The sequence below is a fragment of the Thermobia domestica genome, chromosome 4 (genome assembly GCF_964235325.1).
Source record: "Thermobia domestica chromosome 4, izTheDome1.hap1.1, whole genome shotgun sequence".
Taxonomy (NCBI): Eukaryota; Metazoa; Arthropoda; class Insecta; order Zygentoma; family Lepismatidae; genus Thermobia; species Thermobia domestica.
Genome location: NC_137457.1, coordinates 227,107,316 through 227,132,344, shown reverse-complemented (window position 1 = coordinate 227,132,344; position 25,029 = coordinate 227,107,316). Strand labels below are relative to the sequence as shown.

Sequence of the window (25,029 nt, the reverse complement as noted above, 5' to 3'; positions counted from 1 at the left end):
AACTGAACACAAACAAAAGCAGGCCTAATTGCTGAACCATACGTAGTTTTTGAGATCTAGCATGAAACATATCCGAACATTTAATTTTTTTTCCGGGCTACGACCATAATCACGGACGTGCTTTCTTTGCGTTTTAACTATGCCCTCACTTTTTTCTCCATGTAATATCAGCCACGATTTTTATGCAATAGTTTTCTCCACATACAGAATTACTTTGTGACCTAAGCAGCAATTTTTAGCAGTTTACTCTCCTGAGATATTACGCCCCAAAAATGGCATCAAAATCACAAACTTCAATTTTCGGATCCCCATAAATCTATGGTGTCAGTAGTATCATAGCTATCGATATTTCTGCAGACTCTTTCCATACAATAGTATTCAGCACAAAACTTATGAAACCCCTACTCTGTGATATTCCAAAATACAGACTCTTTAAAAGTGTATTCTTTTGTAGTTTTTCTGGTCATTTCATTTACTCGTTTGCAACCCTGCATATTTATTTAGAAGCAAGAGTTTATATTCTCCGTGTACCTTAATCTCTCCTGTAAACATTTATTTTTGTTTGGTTTCGATTCATTCGTACGTCCTCAGATACCGTAGTTTTCATAAACGCTTTTACTTGCAAATGTAAAAGTAGACACTCCATCGACAACAAAGATGGCCGCCATTCAGAAATATTTGTACATTCAACGACGTGAATGACGTTATTGACCTTCTCATACATAAGGTTCATCACACTCCAATTTCTATAATTTTCGGAGACGGTCGAGCAACCACCACTGGACCACTCCGTATGGATTGACCCATATTTGTTTTATAGGCTACCTACTGGTTCATAAATAGAAGTTAAAAGCAAGGCATAATATTGTACACATTAAATATCAGTACTATAATGTGCACAGTAAGTACAAGAATCAAACTGGACAAAATATGAGAAAATAACTTACTATGACAAAGTTATCCCCACACAAACCGTCAGAACGGGGTGTAATATAAAATTCTTGAAACTCTATTGCTATCCTTCGACCTCCGCGCACAGTAATATTCCACTCACAATTCTGTATACTGTAGCCTCTTACGTATCTTATTGTAATATTTCGTGCGTCTATGAAACCACTCGGTCCGCTCAATGATCCTCCACAAACTGTAAGGAAAAAATGACAAAAAACAAATGAGTTAGTGTAAAGTTATATCTTACATGTATTGCTTTTCATTATTGATACATCCATTCGTCTTTAAAGACATGAGATTCATTTTTTTCAAGGTGATCTGTAATTTTATCCATAGCTAAGTTGCAGAAAAGAGCCTTGAAACTTCGTTGCTTTGAAACTTTTCTTACAGGTGTACGTATCAAGACATATAGACTACAAGTGCGAGTAGACACTTTTGAAATGAAGATTGGTTGTATTCTGGGATTTGATCCTACGATAAATTTACTGTAATATTATTAATCGAATCAGAACTGCTGTATTATAGTCGGGAAGTCATCTATCTTCCAAAGCGAAATCTTGGATTCAATCTAACATGGAGATGAGATATACACCCTGCCCACTTTTGTTTCAAAGCAGCTTGGAAGTTTACTCAAGCTCTGTAAAATGGGCCTTTCTTGTCTGTCCTCCAAACCACAGTGTCGCATAGGAGAAACCTGGGTTCAAGACCTATTGAGAATTCAATTATTGTGCTCCTTCTTGTAAGGTCAGACAACTCAATGACCCCGAAACGGTACTTTGAACACTATCTCGGGTTGATATGTCTATCTTTTTTTTCTAAGCATTTCTACAACAATCAGGAGTAAAAGTGGATCTGAAAAGGTAGAGGGACGGTAGGTAGCGGCATGACGTCACACCGCCCCCTGCGTATCTTTGCAGTAGTGTACATATGTATGTTCTAGGACACTTTTCCCCTTACCAATATTTTTTGACCAGCACACAGGAAAGCACAAAGCATTTACATAAGGAGTCCAACTAACTATACATAGCGCAAAGTATTTCCATAACTACAATGTTAAAGTGGGATTGCATAGGCTTTTATGACATTTAAAATCATAAAAACTTACATCTAAAAACTTACATCTAAAAGTACACTACACTATACTTAATTACATTTTTACTTTATCTTATAATGGCCCCAAGCTAATGTATTTTGACCATCTCGTAATATGTATCTTTTATCGTCTGAAGAATCTAATGCTAGCTTATGAACGGTTATACTATATGCATCATGCTTATAACTTCTAATGAGGTTTATGTCTTTATGTGTTTTTGCATTTTTAAATAAACCTTTCTTTATAATCATTAAATCTCAACTTCTTGGTAACCACACATTTAATTACTCCTTTAGCTTTTTTCTATTCTTTATTTTCTACTCTATAAACACACATCTTCGATCTCAATCTAATAAACGCTGTCATTATTTTACCCTTATTCTCATCTTTCATCTTACCTATTACTTTCTTGTTTATTAGTAGTAGTCCATATGTGTTATTTTCCTCGTATTCGCTCGTGTCAAATTGGTCAATTATTTCTGCCATATCTTTGTAAAAGTCTTCAGTCTCAATCCCATATATAAAGCTATCAGTATTCATATAACATAAATCTATATTGTTTCCATATTTCGGCTTCGTAGTGTTATAGTGAAAATCATACATTAATAGTTTTGATACTTCTAATAGACTTATACCAACATATATTGGTTTATTAAATGCCAATCGCTCTTTTTTCATATGTATAGCACACAAATTCATTGTAAATATTGTTCTGTAATCAAAATTTGGTTTTGCAATTAATTTTTCTACTCTTTCAGGATCACATTCTAATTGTATGGGCTGTCTCTTTCGAATATTTTCCATTGTTTTTCCGAATACTGAGTTATTCATGAGCTTATAAAAATCTTTTTCAAACTCATTTTTAGCTTGCGTTCTCATATTTGTATTTAAATCAATGTATTTCTTTAACCAGTCTGATTGTTTGAATTCTAATACTCTATGCACTTTCTTCAATTTCATTCCAAGCGACATATATAGTTTTAAGTTCCTATAGTGAATTACATATCTTTCCTTATTATAAAGTGTTGTTAGTAGTTCTGATTGTTTAGATTCTGGTGGACACATGTTTTCTGGAGCTAATGGTAAATCAGAATGTTTGTTGCGTAAATACCTCGGACATTCTAAATCTACTTCTAATATGTAACCAGTTTCTGAGTCCTCTGGAATGTTCATTATATCTATGTAAGGTTTAACCCACTGAAAATCTTTATAGGGCATGTATTGACTCATCGTCCATCCATATAAGTTATTTGCGTCTAGATACGCTAAATATCTTGAACACTCATCATTATTATAATCTTGTATATATTTGTTGTTAGCTTTTACGTATCTTTTACTATATTGTGACATTCCTGCTCGTATACCCTTTTCTAACATTAGTATTAACATTTCTAAGTTAATTTTAGTCATCTTTAACATTGCATCCCACGATAATCCAGGTGCTGTATAATACCATGCAGAATCTAATCCATATGCCTTTAAACACACATCTCTAAAGTTTTCAAATATATCTGCTAATTAAAGGACACCTGTTTTGTTATAATGTTCAGTTAAGTCCCTCACTATCTTCAGATCGAATTCTTTACAAACTCGTACATGAAGCTTATGCCGATCAGGACTCATTTTTTCTCCGGTTAATCTGTTTGTAAATTTGTCTGGAGAAAATGGAACAGGTTCTTGTAATTTTTCAAATGAATCAACAAACTCAAATGGATAATCACCTTTGCTATTAACTAGATCAAGTTTATCAATCGGGAAAACTTTAATGTTTCTGGAAATTGTTCTGGTTTTAAATTACTACTTAACTCTGCTAAACTCTTTGCCATAAATCTAAATGAATCAAAAATCTTAAATTTATTCCATTTTTGTTCCTGCTTTTATATATTTTTCATATGTTATGTACCTTTCTTCATTATTTGCAATCAATTTAATTTTCTGTGTGTTATAAGCTAACTCCTTAATAAACAAATGCGTATCATAGCCAGTTAAGTTGTGAAGAAATACTGGAACAAAGTTAGGATTTTTATAGTTTAAATTACAATAACTGTGAGCTGCACTTCTAAATTTTCCAGTTAAATGATCATGATCTCTTGCTTTATTTTTATTTATCTTATACAAACACTTTTTTAAGTCATGCTTCCATTCTTTTATTTTTTCACTCATATCATCTCTATCCTTATAGAACCGTATTTTCCCCTTTAATATATTTATTTTTTTCTCAACGGCTGGTGGTAAGTCATTCAAGTTTTTCTCACACATATGACAAGTATACGAACTGTTATAAGCTTTTATTTCTTCCTCGGTAAGCGGGGTCATATTACCTATCCTTTTATATGTTTTCATAATTTCTATTGCTTCTTTTCGTAACATTTCAATAAATACTTTTGCAGCATCTGGAACTATATAACTAACGGGGGCTTTATAGTTTCCATTTGAATATTTGAGATAGTAACAAAAACTCATTGGCTCATGCTTTTGATATTTTACTGTTTTACTACAATTATGCTCTATTTTTAACTTACATAAGATACGTTCAAAGTCATCAATTATGACAAATGGAACTCTTAATGATCGATTATAGTTTTGAAACTATTTGATTGTCATATGATTTAGGAAGTTATATTCTAACAGCCTCATGCTCTTTACAATATAGCTCATGGTTTTGCAACTGCTTCTCATTTCGAAAATATCCTGTTAAACATCTATCACAAAAGTATAACTTCTCGGTATGTTTTGTCACTTGACTTCTTATTAATCGTGATAAGCCTTTTATCCAACAAAAATGATTATTATTTTGATCATCTTTTACATATAATAAATTAACATGTTTTTGTTGCTTCGTTTTTGTGATTTGAAGTGGATATACATTATAGTTATTGTCATAGCTGTAAACATTGATAGAAATATTACTTCTTTCAAATTTTGGAATATCATTTAATTGTACTGGAAATTCAATGTTATCACAATACTTCTTTTGCAACTTATTAACAAGCTGTTTATAATGCGAAGGTCTTTTAGGATGTATTTGAACTGGATTTAAATAGCTTGCAATAGAATGTAAGAATCATTTATTATCTTTATTTTAATATTAATCACTGCTTTCTTTAATTGGTTTGGGAAGTTCAGTATAGGGAGAAGCTCTTAATGGTACATATTTGTTTAATCTGATTTGTAAGTATTTAATTTGGTGCAATGTCCATCCTGATCCTCTATCTTCAAATTATTCCATTTCGCTACGAAGTTTTTTGTTTTGCATGAGATATATATTCATTTAAGTCAGTTGATTCTAATATTCTCTCGTTTGATGTTTTGAAATTGCGCTCTTGTATTTCTTTATCTTTTATATAATCACAAATGAAAACAAGGTTAACTTTAACAGGGTGAAATTTTAATTCTTCTTTGATTTTGTTAATAGCAACTCTTCCCCTTGTACTTAAAAATTTTATGGAGTCTTTATATCCTCCTATATTTTCAAATTTAATAATTTGTAAACGCTTCTTTAATACTGTTTCTTCTAATTCTATCTTAATTGGTATACGTGTTGGTTTCGGTTCTTCAAATACTTCATCTTTAAATAGGAATATATTTCTAATCTGTCTTCTGCTTTGTTCATCGTCATGTTGTTAAAGAAGGTTTATTAGTTCATGTTTTCATAATCCGGAATATCTATTGATTCCCTTCTCTTTACATTGTCGTTCTAACTCTACTACAGTAAATCTATTATAATTACACATTTATTATATAGAAAATCTTAGTATCACTCTTCAATTTTTTTCACCAAGAATTTTTAATCATTTTCATTCATTCTTTTCTAACACATCATTTAAACATCTGCGCACGCCTGCCATTGCTTACATATGTTTACTCGATGTGTTGCTATATCGCTTTCATGGGCCCATCAAAGTTACATATACACATTTTAAAACTGAATCATTTTTGTAAACTTACTCATCGTCATAAATATCACTATCATATTCGTATTCATCACTACCTAAATCAGGTGTTTTTTGTTGTGTTATTAATAATTATTTTTCCTTTCACACTATTTGCTTCTCTATTAACAGTGCTTGCTTCTCTAGTAGTGCTGCTAAGAGTTTAAGATCTTGATGAATTAGTTTAAGTCTATCATGTAATAAATCAAAATGTTTCTCTATATTTATTATATAAAAAAATCTTTGATCACTACGAATTAAGTTTTTACATAGGATTAGATATTAACTGATCATATAAGCAATCAATTTCTTTAACCAAATCTTCTTCTGATAAGAATGTCCAAAACTCATTACCCTTACCTCTACGAATATCTAAACACAAAACTTATTGTTAATTAATTGTCTCTTATACTTAAAAACAAATCACTAACAAACTCATCATCTTCTCCATCTGCATTCTTTAGGTCTACATGACAACCATGCGAAATAACACAATCATATTTTTCTTTACCTTTATTTAGAAGGTTAATCGAGTTTGGGTCTTTGGATTTAGACAATATAGTCATGTCTGGATATTTTTCTTGTAGACTTTGTAATCTTGTTTTTATATTACACTCTTGAATTCTTCCAACCCAATATCTGTAACTCTCACAGCTCTTTACTTCTTCTGTTTTGTCTGTTTCGTACTTTTCTAATATATTTTGTAGTTGAATAGGAGAGAGATTCTTTTTAATAATAACTAGTTTGTGTACTTTCCCTGGATCTTCTGTATGTTTAGCGGCCATCTCTCTAAGTCTTGTGTTTTCTATTCTTAAATCGTTCATTAATCGTTCTATCTCTTCTACTCTTGTTTGAAGCTCTTCGTTGGTCTCTTGAAGATGTATAAAATCTTGCGTAAAGTAGTTAATAATTATTTGATTGCATTTAAGATAAAACTCTGGAGAGTTTTATCTAGAATCAATTGTAGATATATCTAGAATCAATTGTGATATATCTAGAATCAATTCTTTACAGACATACGTTCCTCTTATTTCATTCCATATTTCTCTTTTGCCACCTGCTACTTTTCTGATAATTTCTACACCCGGAATTCTGGCACTGAAAATATAAGCTATTAGTTCTTTTGTTGCTTTATTTTCTAACCAGTGATCAAACCTTTTTCCACCATGTTTACATAACTTGGCAGCGTTAAAGTATCCTGTACTCTTATCTATAATCAATTTCAAATCGCCAAAAATACCATACCAATAATTGTCTATAATCTGTTCGTAGCAAATATCGTTTAAACTAAGAGAACTATCCATAGTACTCATATTTATTATATAGAAAATCATTATTTTTAACTTTATTTCGTTCATTATCCTTATCTCATTTAAACTAGCCTACCGCCTTTGACAATCTTAGTCATCCCACGAATTCGGTTCAATGACTTTATATAAGAAATTAACTCTTTAGATTGTTTATTTTGTAAGCATTTATACAATTTCTTTCCTCCATCATGACACAACTTAGTTGCATTGAAGTATCCTGTTGTCTTATCAATAATCAATATAAAATCACTAAATAAACCATACCAATAGTTATCTTTAATCTCTTCGTAGCAAATATCATTTAAACTAAGAGAACTATCCATAGTACTTATATTTATTATATAGAAAATAATTTTATCCTTATTTCGCTCATTACTCTTATCTCATTCAAACTAGCCTTTTATGGTTATTATTCCATAAAAGACAACATTTATATTTACATTACAACATTACTTTTATCTATCCAGCTATTATGTGAATCATCAAATGCTAGCCATTTAACGTATACTTTATCACCTTTCTTTCTCAACACTTTTTACACCAAGTATTCATCTTTGTGTTTCGTCTTTAATAGTTCTGGTTCGTAAAAACTAGCTTGTACATCTTCTTCTAAATCTTTAATTCTATACGTAGGTGGATTAGATGGAATAACTTCGCTAATAACAAATACTTCTGTTGAATAATTAGGTGTATATCCTTTCTCAAATAAGCCTTTCGATTTACTTATACGAAAATGATCACCAAATTTGTATTTATATTTAGGTTTAACGCGTTTATATTCTTTCTTATACACTTTCTCCAATATTGTTCGCTCATTTTTCTTGCTAACTTATATAGACTTCAACCGATTGTTCTATGTACTCTATTATTATACTCACTAGCCAATGTTGGCAATATTTCTATCTATTTGTAATTCCCTTGTGTTGTGAACTTTTTCTACATGTTCTGTTTAAGTGTTCTATTGAATCTTACAACAGAAGCTTTCTTAACACTATAGGTTGAGTAATGATTAAACTTGTTTTCCTAAATCAACTCCTTAAATTCTTTATTGTAAAACTCTTTGCCTTGATCAGTTTGTAAGTTACTAGGTTTTCTCGTTCTTAATATGGATTCAAATGCTTCTCTAACATTCTTACCGCTCTTATCTTTAACAGGAACAGCAAACGCATATTTCGAAAACGCATCTATAATCGTTAGCAGATACTTATAGCCTTTATTTAATTTGGAAACACATCTTAATACTCCGCTATCCATTTCCACAAGATCAGCTTGCCAAAGATCATCGATACCTTTTATAACCAAACTTAGTCTGTCAAAGTTTTTTCTAGATGGTTTGCGAATTTCTTCTATAATGTCTTCTCTAACACCTTTACCATCATATAGTCAATTTTTCTTTTTAACGAATTGAGATTTAGTAACACCGCATACAGAACAAATACCTTTCTTTAGATATCTTCCATTCTTTGTTTGTTCAATTCTAATGGTATCTTTCTTCCTATCTGTTGATTTCTTACATTTAACGCAATACATTATCATTTATATATATTGTATAGAAAATCAAGAAAAAAATTAATATTCATCATTATTACCTAATACTTAACTCTTAACATTATCTCCATCTTCTCTTTCTATATACATAATAAGCAATAATAATTCGCCATGTTTCAGATCAGAATCTTTAGATGGTCTAATTGCTAATTGATCATTTATATTAAAGTGTAATTGTAAACTTTCAACTAGAGTGTTATTTAAAAATGTATCTATAAAATGTGAATTGAAACTTGATTCTATATGCTTTATCCTACCTCTATAAAGAAATTGGTAGGCGGCAGCTAAATTACATACAAAAAAGACTGGTCTCCCAACATCATCTTCTGCCAATCGACATGGTATTCCAACAATTTCTTTTCGCGTAAGTAAATTAAACCCTTCTTTCACTGATTTAAGCTGTTCTAATGTTACAACATCTTGTTTATCGATAGCATTAGATACATTAACCAATCTTTTGTTTTTAAAATCAACCCAGGATGTGTAATTTGATCTAAAATCTTTATCTTTTTTATATTCTTTAGGTTCTTCTTTTCTACTTTTACCATTACCAAAAGTATCCATATTTATTATATAGAAAACGTCTTTAGGAAAGCTCTCTTTCTATGTACACTCATGTCCAAAATTATTGTCGCATGTCTATAAATATGTTGTTGTAGAAATATAATTTGATAACGAATTCGCTCGATATTTCTTATAATGTTAGTATGTGTATAACCGGCAAAGACATGTATGTGGAAAATTTCATGAGAAAGAAGCAGTAAATAAGAACAATAAAACGAAAATAAAACTTCCTTGTCCATTTAGCAACATTTTGTTTTACTCGTTCTAATTTTCGTGTTTATAATTCTTTTCCTATGAAATTTATCACAAATATACATTTCCTGATTATATACATAGTAACAGTATTAAAAGTACCCTGCAAAATAATTATCAAATTATATTCTTACAAGAAGACAGTTATAGATATGCGACAATAATTTTGGACATGAGTGTACATTACAACAAACAATAATTGTCCTTCTTGCATAGCAGAATTTTTATTTGGTTTAATTGTAATTATATCATTCTTCTTAAAGCTAAAAGGTAACTGTTCAATCAAAATATCACCTAAACATATTTCTAAAAAGTATTTATCCAAACTTAATTCCATGTGCATTATTGTACCATTATAGAGAAATTTGTAGCTATTAGAGAGATTAAATATTCTAAAGATTGGCTCCTTAACGTTTTTAGCTCTCAATTGACATAAAAGGGTATAGTTTCTTTCTGCATGATCAAACTAGTACTATCCATCCTAATCTTTTGAAAATCTTTCTTTATGTATGTGTCTTGTAACTTTTTTTAATACATCTTCAAATCGTTTTCTATCGTTCTCTAATTGAGCTTCTATTGACTTAAGTTGACTTACACTAACAACATCATTTAAATTCTCCAACAATTTTAATTTTTCTTTACTAATGTCAACATCATCTTTTCTATTTACAACATTACCAAATATATCCATGCTCATTTATTATAAAGACAATGTCCATCCTAATTTTTCAAAACATTTCGTTAACATCTCTATTTGTTTAGGTGAGTGTTTAAATCAATATCATCATGAACATCATGCTTTTTCAACAGATAACACAATACACATTTTAAGTTAATAAACAATACTCTTTTTGCATACAGTTCTCTAAAGGCCTCGTGTAAGTTTTCGAACTCGTTTATAAGTGTTTCTTCCATATGTTGTAATTTTAATGGTTTTTGATCGGTAACGTGATAGTGTATTAAATAGACATCATCATAATATTTTGTGTGTTTGTTTTTCTTTAGTACTTCTAGAACATCTTTTGTTCATATTAAATCTTTTGGTAGATCTCTAAATTCATCATTTAACACCTTGAATACATCTTTAGAAATAATTCTATCCTGTAAAGCTTATAAACGAGATAAGTGTAACTTAAATCTTTTTGTAGTATCATACCATGGTTTTCTTGCACAACCAGCTTCCTTCATTAGTATTGTAAACCCAACCACTCTCTACAGAACAATCATTACACATATAACTATTCATACCTTTTGTTAATGACTTACTAACACAATTACTGCATTGTAATATTCTAGAGCTATAATTTGACAACAACTCCTTTAAGGTAATTATTGGACTTAACTTTTTCAACTCTTCATCCGTGTACAATAATTTAGGTATTAAAACTCTCCATAAATCAATAACTTTATATACGTTGTTTTTATCTTTTAAGTCTATCTCACTAACATACTGAAAATACTCATAAAAATTATATCTATCTAGTGCATCTAGTTCACCCCCATGCTTCTCAAAATAATCTAAAAATCTGTTGTGTATAGCTTCCATATTTATCTTAAACACAACTTTTATGGATACAAACCATAAAAGCACATAAACTTAATAATATTAAATCATTTTTAATCATATACATAACGTCACTAAAAGAATACCCTTGATTTAAAAGATGTAAAATCTTAACACAAAGATGACCACATATAACTGAATTAAAGTCTTATATTCGATCGTCATTGTAAAATAAATTTTCGGTACCTAGATAATGTGCTAGTAGTTTAGGAAAAACACCGCCATAAGAATCAAACACGTACTTTTCGTTGTTGTCTTTCCAATAGCATATCCAATGAGTACCAATGTTTTCTGATTTATCGAAGTTAACTATGCCACACTCATTTACATAGTGTTTTTGTGGAAGTTCGTCACTCACACACCTCTAAATCGTTTTATTTTTAATTCTTTAACCAGCCTCTCTATATCGAACTTGGTCAATGGTTTTAGTTTCTTGACTTCTTTGGTTTAGCTGCTCCTTGTTTTTCTTATATAGATATATTTTGTTTTTTGTTCTTCAAGTTCTTGTTTATTTTTCTTAGCATCAAGCACAGTTTTAGTAATCGCTGCTGCACCACCTGCTAATGAACCAACTGCTCCTAAAGCTGCTAGAAAAGCTGGAATTTTAAAGATAAAACCATCCATATCCTCTTTCTTAATCTTTTTCATTTGTGCAGTAGTTAGAGGTAGATCCATTCCTTTACATTCTTTAACACCTTTAGGATCCCATGGTACAATTTGTACCATACGGGTGTTTCATGGTATATTGCGTTATTTCTCTTGTATTTGAGCTTTTTCGTCCGGTTTTCTTTTGTTTTCCAAGTTCAGAGGCCTTGTAGAAGACATTACGTATGGTTTCAGATCGTCCTGCGTCCAGACATAGGAGATGATGACGTCATAAATCAAAAATTTATTTTCTCATTTTCTAAGCCTTTGTTCAATACTTTTGGCGGGCTTATTTTTCTACATAGAAGATTGAAATTTTGCACAAACATTCAGTCCACCGAGTAGTATTTACCAGATTTTTTGTTCCGATGTCAGTGCTAAAACAGGGGGGAACCAAAGGGGCAAAGTGGTAAAAAAAAATGGATTTTTTACCCCCAAAATCCCGTTTTTCGTACTTTTCGCGCCTTACATACATGATAGGACCACGTGAGTCTTACCGTCTGAAAGACAGTTCCATTCTCAAGAGAATGACGGTCGAGTTATTATTCTAGGATAATTAGGGACGTCTCAGGGATTTTTTGAAAAATATACTTCTATAAAGAGAAATATGGGGCATTGTCGGTATATATATTTTTGGCGGGCTTATTTTTGAACGTAGAAGATTGAAATTTTGCACAAACATTCAGTCCACCGAGTAGTATTTACCAGATGTTTTGTTCCGATGTCAGTGTTAAAACAGGGGGAACCAGAGGGGCAAAGGGTTAGAAAAGGGATTTTTACCCCAAAAATCTCGTATTTCGTTATTATCTCGCCTCGCATACACGATAGGACCACGTGAGTCCTACCGTCTGAAAGGCAGTTCCATTCTGAAGAGAACGACGGTCGAATTATTATTCTAGGGTAATTAGGGCCATCTCAGTGAATTTTTATCCAAATATACTTCTGTATTGGGTAAAAGTGGGGCATGGTGGGGAATTTTTTTCTGGCGGGCCTATTTTTCCACGTAGAAGATTGAAATCTTGCACAAACATTCAGTCCACCGAGTAGTATTTACCAGAAGTTTTTTTGCCGATTTCTGCGTAAAAACAGGGGGGTCCAGAGGGGCAAAAGTTGAAAAAAGGGAAATTTTGCCCCAAAAAATCCCTTTTTTCAGGAATTTTCCACCTTAGATACATGATGGAGACATGTGAATGGTACCGCCTGAAAGACAGTTCTATTCTGAAGAGAATGATTGGCGGATTATAGTCCTAGGGTAACTAGGGATGTCTCAGGAATTTTTGTCCCTGAGATCATAGTGTTTTATGGTACTTTGGGGCATTGTGGGAATTTTTGGTACCAATTCTCTCGCCCTTACTATTCAAGATAGAAACTTGAAATTTGGCACACACATTCCGTATACCAAGTACTATTTATCAGATTTTTTAGATGGCTACGGTCTCACAGGGGGGGCAGGAGGGGCCAAAGTTTGAGAAAAAAATTTTCCTCCGAAATTTACACTTTGACATATTTTCCCGTTTCTGGTATATGTTATGGGCATGCAAGTGATACCATTGGAAAGCCAGCTCTATTCTGAAGAGAACGAGATATGGACTATGATCCTAGGATAAATAGTGACGATGCAGTAGCTGCTTGACTGAAAGTCTAAAAAAATAGCCCAAAATGCCAGGATCCTAAAAGGGTTAATTTTCTTGGATTTATCGTTAAGTTGTTTCTTTGTTAATACATGATCGATATTTAAATCCTTTAGTTTACTGTAAGGAACACTAAACATGCAACCTTTAATAGAACACATCTTCCTTTTTATTTAAGAGAAATCTTGGTTTGTAAAAGTACAGTTGTTCTAGCTCCACCAAAATCAATTAAGAAATCATTCTCATCTGTTATTCTTATCTCAAAATTATCAACCTTGTGTTTAGATATAAGGAAAAATAATGGATAAGTAGGGTCGTAAATAATACTATGTTTAAACTCGCCATCTGATTTAAATGATGCTATAATTCCTGTTTCTCTATGTGTGTACTCCGTATTTTAAGAAACACGCCATCTGCTATATTACAGTGAACATTTATAGTATCAAATGGATGAAACTTTGGTGCCTTATCTCCAACATGTTCTATGTTACTAGCTAAGTTTTTCTCACTAAAACCTAATACGGTATTAATGGTATCTAAAATTATATCACAATTTCTGTTAAATATTTTAACTCTATTGTTCTTTAAGTTGCTCTGAAAGTATATTATCATCGCTACAAAATAGTAAATTATTATTTCTTTCTGTAATGTTTGGAGTTAGATATGTACTGCGAAACCCCAATAGTCCTATATTTAAATAGTTGTTACTTTTGTCTAATTCATAATGGAGTTTCTCCTTTAAAACAGAAGTATCACTCGTTAACTTAAATACCTTAGCCATTTATTATATAATAAATGAACGAGTTTGATTTACCTATGGATATTCCAAGAGAGAAAGTAATCAAGGTAATAGAAGATATCATTCAAAAGTTAGAATACAGCTTAAAGAAGAAATAGAGAAAACTACGAATTGTTAGATACGCATACTACACTTTGATTACGTTATCGGTTATACTTTCTGCAACAACTGGGTTTATTAATATTTTTATACCCGTAACAATTTACTCAATATTAACAACATCTCTTGCAACTAGATGTGCTATAATAACAGGTTTGTCTTCTAAGTTAAACATAAGCAAAGGAAAAGATGAATATAAGACCACTGTCACTTGTATTAACTGATTTAAAGAACAATTAGAGATGATAATAACATTAAATGGCGATATGGATGAAGAATATATAACAAACACGTTGCATTAGATCAGAGAACAACTTAAAGATATAAAATCATTAAAGATGCTGGCATCCAGGGCTTAACTTATAAAAACTCTGCGATTTATCGGGTCCGAATCAAAATTTTCTCTATAATAAATGAGTAAGAAAACTATTAATTGGGACGTAAAAGAGATGATAAAAGAAACAACAGCTAAGAAAAGAAATGGAGAATTTATACCTGATGATGTTCGATGTCTTATTGTGGGTCCATCTGGTTGTCGTAAGACTTTTGTCTTATTTAACTTCTTATTATAGCCAGGCTAGTTAAACAATAATTACTTCACATTTATTCTAAGAGCATGAATCAGCCAAAGTATGAACAATTAAAAGAACGATTTGAAAAAGCAGAACTAAAGTTCAAGGAGCAAATAGCAACGTTCTTATGCAGTAATGACTGTATTGTACCTATTGATTAATGTAAAAAATACTCTGTTTTTGTGTTTGACGATTACATTTTAGAGAACCAAGATACTGTTAGAAATTACTTTTAGACATAGACATTTAGAGGTAGACATAGACATTTAGACTGTTTCTATCTTGCACAGACATATTCGAAGTACCTAAACAGCTTATAAGAGATAACATTAACTTCCTATGCGTATTTAGACAAGATGATGCTAATCTTAAACATGTGTATAACGAGTTTGTTGGAGGAGATATGTCTTATAATAAATTTAAAGAGAGATATGGTTTTATAGTAGTTGATATGACAAGGAAGGTAAACAATGGTAAGTATAGGAACAAGATAAAGCACTTTATAAACGTTTGACGTTTTTCCTCGTTTGACGTTTTTGGGGTTTACGTTTTTTGACGTTTTTTGACGTTTGTTCGTTTTCTATATAATAAATGGATGAGAAAGAAATTAATAAAAATATTAAGTTAAAAGAGTTCTTGATACAGGGCTTCAAATCTTGGAAGAAAGAAAGAGCAGGCATATACGATAAATTTAAGACGCAAGAACAACCTGTAATTGATGCTATTCAAAATTTAGGAAGTGAGATCAAAGAAGTAGCAGAACAAAATAAAAATTTAATAACTGAACTTGTTCCAGTTGCACATAAGACGGCTTCAATAGATCCTAGTCTACTAGAAACACCTAAAAACATAACTCATGTTAGTCCTCCAAGTAGTAGTGATACACTTATAACAGGAGAAATAAAACAAATGAGAAAACAAATTAAAAACAAAGTCGAAGGAGTAGAGTCTTTAACAACAGCACAGTCATTTGGTAAGATTGCAACAAAATATTATAGTAAAAGAAATGATAGTGTATTTTGAATAAGAGCTGTTGAAGAAGATGGAAAAATAATAAATAAGATAGGAAATTCTGAAGTTAAAGTGAGTGCCGATGATTTGATAATTAATGGTAAAACTTATAAAGGAACAGAAGGTCTATTGGAATTGTTAACGATGAATACTAATAAAACCATTGGAGATTATGATGATGACGATTTTGAACAGTACAAGGAAATAATAATATAATCAGATGCTGCCTTCCAAAAATATAATGGAGATAAAAAAAGTAGCATCTAATAGAGGTTCTAAGTACATTAATATTATCAAGCCTATTTGGGATGATTATATTAAACCATATTTACCTCCAATACCAACAAGAAAGAATACACAAAAGTCTGGGGAAGGAATAAAAGTATACAACGAATTACCTAAAGAATATATATGGATGGATGATGTGAGAAAGTTAATTGATCGGTTAATAATTATAGATGGAGAAGAAAAGGCTGGTAATAATAACTTTTATAATGAGATAGTAGGTATAGTGAGTATGATTAATAATAAGCTTTATTTATTTCTAATTCAATTTATTTCTAATGATCCGAAAGGTATAGGTTATTTAATTAAGATCTTAAATACATTACCACCACGATTCTGGAATGATGAGAAACTTGGAAAAGATTAGTAAATGACTTAATTAATAAATTACCGTTTGAGCTACATATTCCAGGATTTTCCTACTGCGGACCGGGAACTAAGCTACAAGAAAGGTTAGAAAGGGGTGATAAAAGTATTAACCCATTAGATGAGGCTTGTAAAGAACACGATATATACTACAGAGACAATAAAGATACAGTCAAGGCATATTGCAGATAAGGAACTAAAACTAAAGCATGGAAAAAGCATTTAGTAGTGATGCATCATTTGGTAAACGATTAGCTGCTTTTGGAGTTGGTACTGCTATTAATACTAAGCTTAAGTTAGGATGGGGATTATAAGTTTTTGAATGTTATTATGTATAATTCTTTTATGGGTACATTCCATAAAAGCGTTGTTTCAAGATTTTCTTTATAATAAATGGATAATATTAAAAGTTACGAGTTACAGAGTTTTAAACCTAATACAAGAACATTTAATAATTTGAATGAAGCTAACAAAGATATTGAGTTTGATTTCGACCTGTGGGATGGGTTTATACATCCACACAAAGCAAATTGTCATATGACTTTTGAAGTTGATGGTGCATCAGCTAGAGGAACATTTGGTGCAAATGATACTATAAAACTTGTAGATAACTTCTTACCATTCTTCTTTTCTCAAATTGAGGCTAGAAAGCATGGAGTTGTTATAGATATGATTGTACTACTTGGAATAACATCTACAGCTATTGGAACATTAAAGATTTCCAAACCAGAAGTTGAATATCTAAAACAAGCAGGATTTGAATCAGATGATAAACTTGGTCTACGAAAGTACTTTAGCATTTTGTATCCATTAAGATTAGTTCCAGGCTTTTTAAGTGATTATAAAGAGGTTATGTGGAAAGGTGGATTGAGAATAACATTTACAAAAGCTAACAACAATAACGACGTCTTGTACAAATGGGCTGGAACAGGAGCAGGTGCAACAGCTTCTCATGATGGAAAAATAACAATAAAGAATATGGAGATAAGAATGCCTATTATTGAATACGAATCTAATTACGAAAACAAGTTAAAGTTGAATATTCTTAGAGCCTAAAATCATGTTTTCATTCCATACTTATCAGTGTGTTCAGAAGACTGTTGTAGGTTCTTTCTTGGAGTTCGATGTTACTACTCAATCTAATTCTAGACAATTTGATATGCCTGATTTCGTAGTTGTAATGTTCCAAACTGATAGAAGTGGTAAACAAACAGCAGACGCAAGTAAGTTCGATCATTGTAAGGTAAAGAATATCTATCTTAAAAATGGAAGGAATGAGGTATTTTCCAAAGAACCAAGAAACTTAGATATTGCTAACAAGGATTATTTTAATATGTATGAAGATTATACTGCATTTAAGAGAATAACATGTGGTAATACCGAAATGTACTATGATCCTAAAGAGTTTATAGATAACAGACCAATGTATGTGATTAATTGTAGTAAGAGGAAGAATGTATCGGTAAATGAGAGAGCAAACAAAGATTGTAATAGACTTTGCAGAAGCTGTGGCTGATAATACTATATACTATGCGATTTTAATTGGACAAAAGAACTTGACATATGACCCTGAGAATAAGAAAGTATTAGAAGAGTTTTAGATAGTTAAATGTATTTTTTGTAATGTCTATGGAGGTTTTCCACAAACATTATTCTAAAATTAGCAAAAATGATTAAAAATGTTTTGTTAAAGATAAAATTGAAGAGTGATAATTGATTTTCTATATAATAAATAAGATGGCGAGTCATATTGAGCTTTTAAATAAACTTTGAAGTCTTGAGGAAAAACAAGTTATTGGATTAAGAGAATTAGAATTAGATACAGAATATAAGATTGTGAAAATGGAAAAGATTAAAACTAAGTTTGGAAAGAGCATTTTAGTTGAATGCGAAGAGTTTAAGGTCCTTCTTCCACCTAGATTTACAAAACACTTAACAGATAAAATGATTGATGGGATCATTAAAGATGGGCTAAAAATCAAATACACTGGTCTAAGAAATAATTATCCAACTGTTGAGTTCTGTATGTAAATTTCAAATGGAGGTGGTTTTATGAAATTTTCATAAAACGAACATTTTCTTTATAACAAATAAGCTATGGATAACTATTTGAATAAGAAAAATGACATTAAAACATTGAGATTCCTTCGTATAGATGAGTTAGAAAAAGGTAGCCCGTAAGAGATAACATTATGGAAATTGATTCAAACACAACGTTATGGTCAAAGAGTTTTAGTACATTTAGATGAGAAATATAAGTCGTTATTACCACAAAGATATAATGATGATACTGAGCAAGTGTTGAAAGACATGAAAATATATAAGCTGTTTGATAAATATGAAGGTTTAAAAGATTTAGATAATGGTTATAAAATACATCAGTTTTACTTTAGAAATGAATCCAAAAAATGACAAAAATGATTAAAAAATTCTTCTGAAGTAAAAAAATGGAGTGGTTATTATGGAGCCCCAAAAGAAATTTATTCTTTACAAATCATTTCAATGTAATCATTAAGAATGTTCAAGAAAGCACAGAAGTCGTCTTCGAAATTAATGGTTGTTTATTCAGCTAAAACTATGACCAATGGACTGAGTTTAAGAAATCATTATTTCGCATAAAGAACGAAGTTAGCAGAAAATTCCATTATCAGTATCCAAACTTGTAATTTTAAGTATGTTTTAAAATTTATAGTTAATTGATTTTAAGAGTTTTATGGTTACAAAGCCATAAAACTAAGACCATTAGACATACAAAACGCAATGCCATTTAAATTTTAAAGATACATGTATAAGTAAGAGAGTTCTTTGAGTTTTTGTATTATTATCCTTAGAGTTATGCAAACTACAAGACATTCAAAAGATAGTAAATTTATTTCTCTATTGATTGCCGCTTGAATTTTGAAAATCGGTTAATAAACAGCGGAGATATAACGATTTTTAAAATAGCACCCCTTCAATATGCCACTGATGACAGGGGTGGTTATCGTGTTCAAAAAAACTATCATGTTTACCTTATTTGATGGTAATTCATTGGTAACAGTTTCAAAGCTTAATTCGTAATTTTATCAATTTTGGAAAAACATGTTAAAAAGAATTAGTTTCCAACCCTGTTTTTAGAATTTTGTGTCACAACTTACGGTTTGATTCTAATATTCTGGTATCACTGAGTGCTTATGAGAATGAAAAGTGAGAGAGAGACATTACCGCATGTATGTAGCACGTTTTGGAACTAGATGCTAACTTCACCGAGGAAGATTATAACGGCGAACATGTTTTCGCTTGAAAGCTGACTGTTACGAGAGGAAAGTTGAGCGACGAATACGTCATCCGGAGCTACGCTTAGCCGTTAAATCCAATGCTGTCTACATGGAAGGCGAAGAATACATCGCCGTTATCGTTCTCTCTCTATTTCTATTGCACAAAACCTCTTTGTCGTTCAGAGCTGAGAGAGAAGGGAAAAGAGAAAGAAAACCAAGAGATATTTCGTCACGGATTCAATGACGTCATGTATTGCGTTGTCTCGTTCATGGAGAATACGTCACCGATACAGCTCCCTCTCACAACTGCTACCTAGAAGCTGTGTTGAAGAAGAGAGGCTAATGTATACATGTATGTTGGTGTGAGGAGAAGAAAATTTAAGAAAGAGAATGATCATAAATCTCATGTACATGTATGTTACTGTTTTTTCTCTCAACTGAAACTTGTTGTAAACCGAATGTATGTGTGTGCGTGTGTGCAATTGAACATGTAACGGCTGTATGCAATATACTAAATTTAAGTTCTTATAATTCAGCTATTTCTGAACCGATATGCATCAAATAAAAACTACTTTTTCAAACAAAGACAGCACTGTAAGTTATAAGTTTTAGATGTAAGATTTTATGATTTTAAATGTCATAAAAGCCTATGCAATCTCACTTTAACATTGTAGTTATGGAAATACTTACCGCTATGTGTAGTTACTTGGACTCCTTATGTAAATGCTTTGTGCTTTCCTGTGTGCTTGTCAAAAAATATTGGTAGGGTGTCCTAGAACATACATATGAAACTACTCTTTGCAAATTGTAATTTCTTAGGAACTGTGGGACGCCATACACAATTTTTGGAAGTGGGCGGACGGCGTCTCCTCGTGTTCCCCCCACTTTTACCCCTGACAATAATACTTCTGTACCTTTACATCATGTAGGTGTTCTTCGTTAACTGAATACTTATTATGTAGCAGTCTATATCTTGTTATTTACATTACGACAAGAACATTTCCTCTCACCACTTCATCTCATATGTATATTCATTTTACTTTCACTTCTGAAGTGCAGTGCATAATTTACCTTGTATGATTCATTTCTTTCTGTGTAAGTTACCTCAGACACGATATGAATCATACTTGTATTTTTAGAATGCAGAAGGTTTGTCCTATTCGTATACGAGGTATAAATGTCAACCAACCGTGCTACCGTTTCTGCGTAAGATTTTCTTTTTTATTCTTTCTTTAGTTATTTTTTATTTTATTTTATTTTATTTTTGTACTTTCGCGCTTACTATTTCACTTCCCCCGAATCACTCTAGGCGTCTATCACTGTAGCTTCCAGTGCAAAGCACAAATTCATGAACCTGGATTAATGGATCTCTTATCCTGCTGTTACACTTCGTAGTTATCTAATAGTAATCCTCTAGTTATATAACACCAGTTAATAAGCATATTTATGCCACCTGTAGAAATTCAAAGTACTAAGTTCAAATGAAAACTTCAGCGAAAAAAGAAACTTCCAATCGATAACAAAAAGAAAAACATCGATGCAAATGCACTGAGGTACAGAATCGCTACTAAATGACTACAGTGTACATTATGGAAGCAAAATAAGTAAATAAAACGTAGGGTGAAAAATATTATTCCTATGAGCGGAGTCACTAGCAACCATTAACAGGGGCAGATTAAGGCAAAATTTTCATGCAGGCAAAGTGACTTTTTGTTGCCACCCATCTAATCCTAGCCCATATTTTACATTTTATTATAGTGATTTTAATATTTTAAACCCATTTTTCGAAAAGAAAAATTAATACTCAAATACATGATATAGATATATTAAGTACTAAAAATATACACATGGTATCAATTACCATATGTGTTTTTTATTATTTTTCCTTATGTGGTCGTCGTGTATAAACAAAAACCATATCGAGCAGCATTTATTTAATACTACTAATGGTGACACCACTACTACTAATGGTGCTATATTGTAAATTGGTTTGTCATACCAATAACATCAGCAGTCACTCTACTATATATCCGACTATGTAACAATCTATTCTTGTAATATGGTATACCAATAAATACATTTCGCATATGTGCGAACGTGTTTTACGCACATCAATATAAACAACCCTTATTATGTAAATCCACAGCATTCAAACGATTCCCGGTGAACGTATCTCATGAATTTGCACAAAAACTGAGCGATCTTACAAGACTAAAGCTTAATAACAGGTTTTATCAAGTATTAGACATCCTCTAACTTTCTGAAGTTTGATAAGGAAGTAAACGATATCGAAGTCCATTTAGGGAAGTTTATGAGGAAAAGCACATATCTTTTTCTTCCATAAAAACAGTATATTAAAATCCAGAATAATTTACAGAAATTATTTTTCTAATTTTGCAACCTTTGTCATCAGACGTAATAATTAATATGATAACAAAACTTACTAAAAACTAAATAAAAAAGTTAAATTCCACTATTACTGGAAATAAGCAACAAATTAAACCATTTTAAGTACATAATATTATGTTTTCAGTTCCTCATAACAATTACAATATAACCCTCCTACTTTTTTTTCCAGAGCGCTGACAATGACAACTATGTAAATGTCTTCCAATTACATTCATTGCCTGGGAAATGTTCACAAAGAACATGGACCTCTATAAACAATACCAACTCCCCTTCCACTCTTTCTTCTATATGCCATGTCTCCATTTGTCGATACAGCCCCTGTAGTACAGGTATTATGAAACTCGATTCTTGCATGGTAGATTGGAAAAAAATTATGTAATTGACGCTATTTTACAAGAATATAAACTTTAAAAAGTCAGTAGAAAACACATTATAAAATTTACTTTTTGAGTCTCGTTTTGGCGCGCCCGCTGACAATTCGCCCGGGTTGCCCGGCCCTTGATTTTGCCCCTGTCCCTTAACAGAGTCACCCTGGAAATGCAGATATTACATTGTATCTGTACCTTTCTACTATATTTCAGTTTCCCTCAAATATTTTAAGTGGTAATGGTTACAATATGGTAAACAATGGAGGTGTACTATCCTAATTTTCCGTTTAAATTGAATAGCGTCAAACAAGTGACAGGTTCTGTTAAATTAAAGGGAAGTTTTCTTCAGCTAGAAAAGAATACAAAAGAAATCAATTGAGAATGCTCCAAGAGCATTGCCAGAACGAACTTAAAAAGAATGGAGAGATGTAACGGGAAGGATAACTGTGATTGTTCCTGCATGTAAAAGTAAATCCGCACCTTCATCCGTTTCTCGCAAAAATTTGCAAAATATTCTTTTCTCTATAACTTACAGTTCCCGAGATATGGCTCCTTAAATCTTCGGAAATTCGCACGTTTTTGGCTAATAACTGGGGAACGGTAGCCAGTTGACCAGTGGCCACCGGTTACTATTTGGTACCAAAATGTTCACCATCCTCTTAGGTATTGATCCACACCAATATCATCTCTCTACAACTTATGGTTCCCGAGATGTGGGTCCTTAAATCTCTGGAAATTGGCCACTTTTTGGCCATTATCTCGGGAACGTCGGGATTGAAGAGTGACGCGAAATATTTCACGACTTTCTCATATATTTTTTATGCTCTATCGAATGTAGAGCTCAAAATTTAAAAAAAAAAATCGCAAATAACAGACAGACAAACACACAGACATAGATGATTCAGTAACGAAATTTCTAAGTCTTGTATTTTAATTTATTTTTATTTCTCCCTGCCTGACGTGAAATAATACACACACACACCACACACATGCAAACACATTGACAACACACATCGGCCGTCCTCCGCATGAGGTGGACGTAGAGGCTCGCTGAATATCATCTTTCCCCATCAGTTATCAAAGTATTCGTGAGCCAATGCAATAGTAATTAAACCTGACAGTTTGACAAGAAATGAAGATGAAACATAGCAAGTGAAACAGCTATGCCTATTGTTTCTCGCACTCTTAAAGGGGCCAAAAAGACGTACATCAGCACAAATGTTATGGAAAGTTACGTGTAAATGTGATTAAATAAATGCATTTTGCTTCAATTCTGTTAGATTTTTCTGCATCGATTTTCATTTACGACGATATTCATACTTTTTACTTGCATGACGATATCTGAATAGAAATGAGAACAAGTCATTTACGCACAGTTCTTGATAATTATCTTTATTTACTGTCTTTATATGTGTACGAAAAAGTTCATTTGGTATAGTTTCACTTAAATTAAAATGTAAATCGTATATCGTATTCAAGCACGGAGTAGTTTAAAATTGAGATCGTCACTTTCAAAATATAATGTTGGTGATAAGGTTACAAGAGTCACACGAAAACTTCGATAAATGCGTGTCCACACATGAGCACATAGAGACAGAAAAGAAAGCACATCAAAATATTTCGAATTTACCTATGTGTTATAAAAATTGTAACACAGATAAAGGTGTACCTGATACAAGTATTTCCAGCAAAATATAATACTCAAAACTTTCTGAAGAAATACTTCAATGCATGTACTGTATATTAAACATATTCTACAATAGTTACCATCTGCCCACTAAAATCATACACTCAATTTAACATACTTACATTTATAAATTCCAGCTAGAAATCCTGTTTTATTACCATAACGGCTTGTTTTAAACTCCACTTTCATAACGTTAGTTGCTACAACTGGATCTGCATTATAGTCACTTCTATAACAGAAAGTTCGAAGTTTTTCCCATCCATTAACTTCTGAAACTTTCAAGAAGAAGAAAACGAAACATTATTCGGAGAAACTTATAAAAAATGTCATATTTTGCTACGACAACAACAAATGAAAAATAGTAATAGCGAAATACCATATTACTATATTCATGTTTTGAATATCTATTTTCACAGGTGCGTACGCTTTTGGTGTGCAAAAACGGGTCGGATTCTCAGTTGTTCCTCACATGCTTAGGAATACACTCCAGGCAGTGCTAAATATATCTTAACCTTTGGACTATCAACGGGGGGATACTTTGTACCCTCCTGAATATATTTTTTGTAATAACTCCTTTAACTGCCTCTTTAAAATTGTAAGAAAATATGTTATTGTTCAACATGTTTAGCTAAAGCGTATACCTTACTGTGGTTCAAATTCAACGTTAGTGTGTCTCATAAAATTTG

General features: G+C 31.7%; 1 protein-coding gene across 1 annotated transcript in view; it reads right to left on the bottom strand.

The window, feature by feature from the left end:
* The window catches only part of LOC145683884 (cubilin-like), a 1,291,374-nt gene that overhangs the window by 516,446 nt on the left and 749,899 nt on the right, over positions 1-25,029 (bottom strand). Inside the window, exons 41-42 of the mRNA XM_081755522.1 lie at positions 24,466-24,618; positions 948-1,144 (exon numbers count right to left, since the gene is read on the bottom strand). Of these exons, the coding sequence (XP_081611648.1) occupies positions 948-1,144; positions 24,466-24,618 (350 nt within the window). The remainder of the gene's footprint in view (positions 1-947; positions 1,145-24,465; positions 24,619-25,029) is intronic.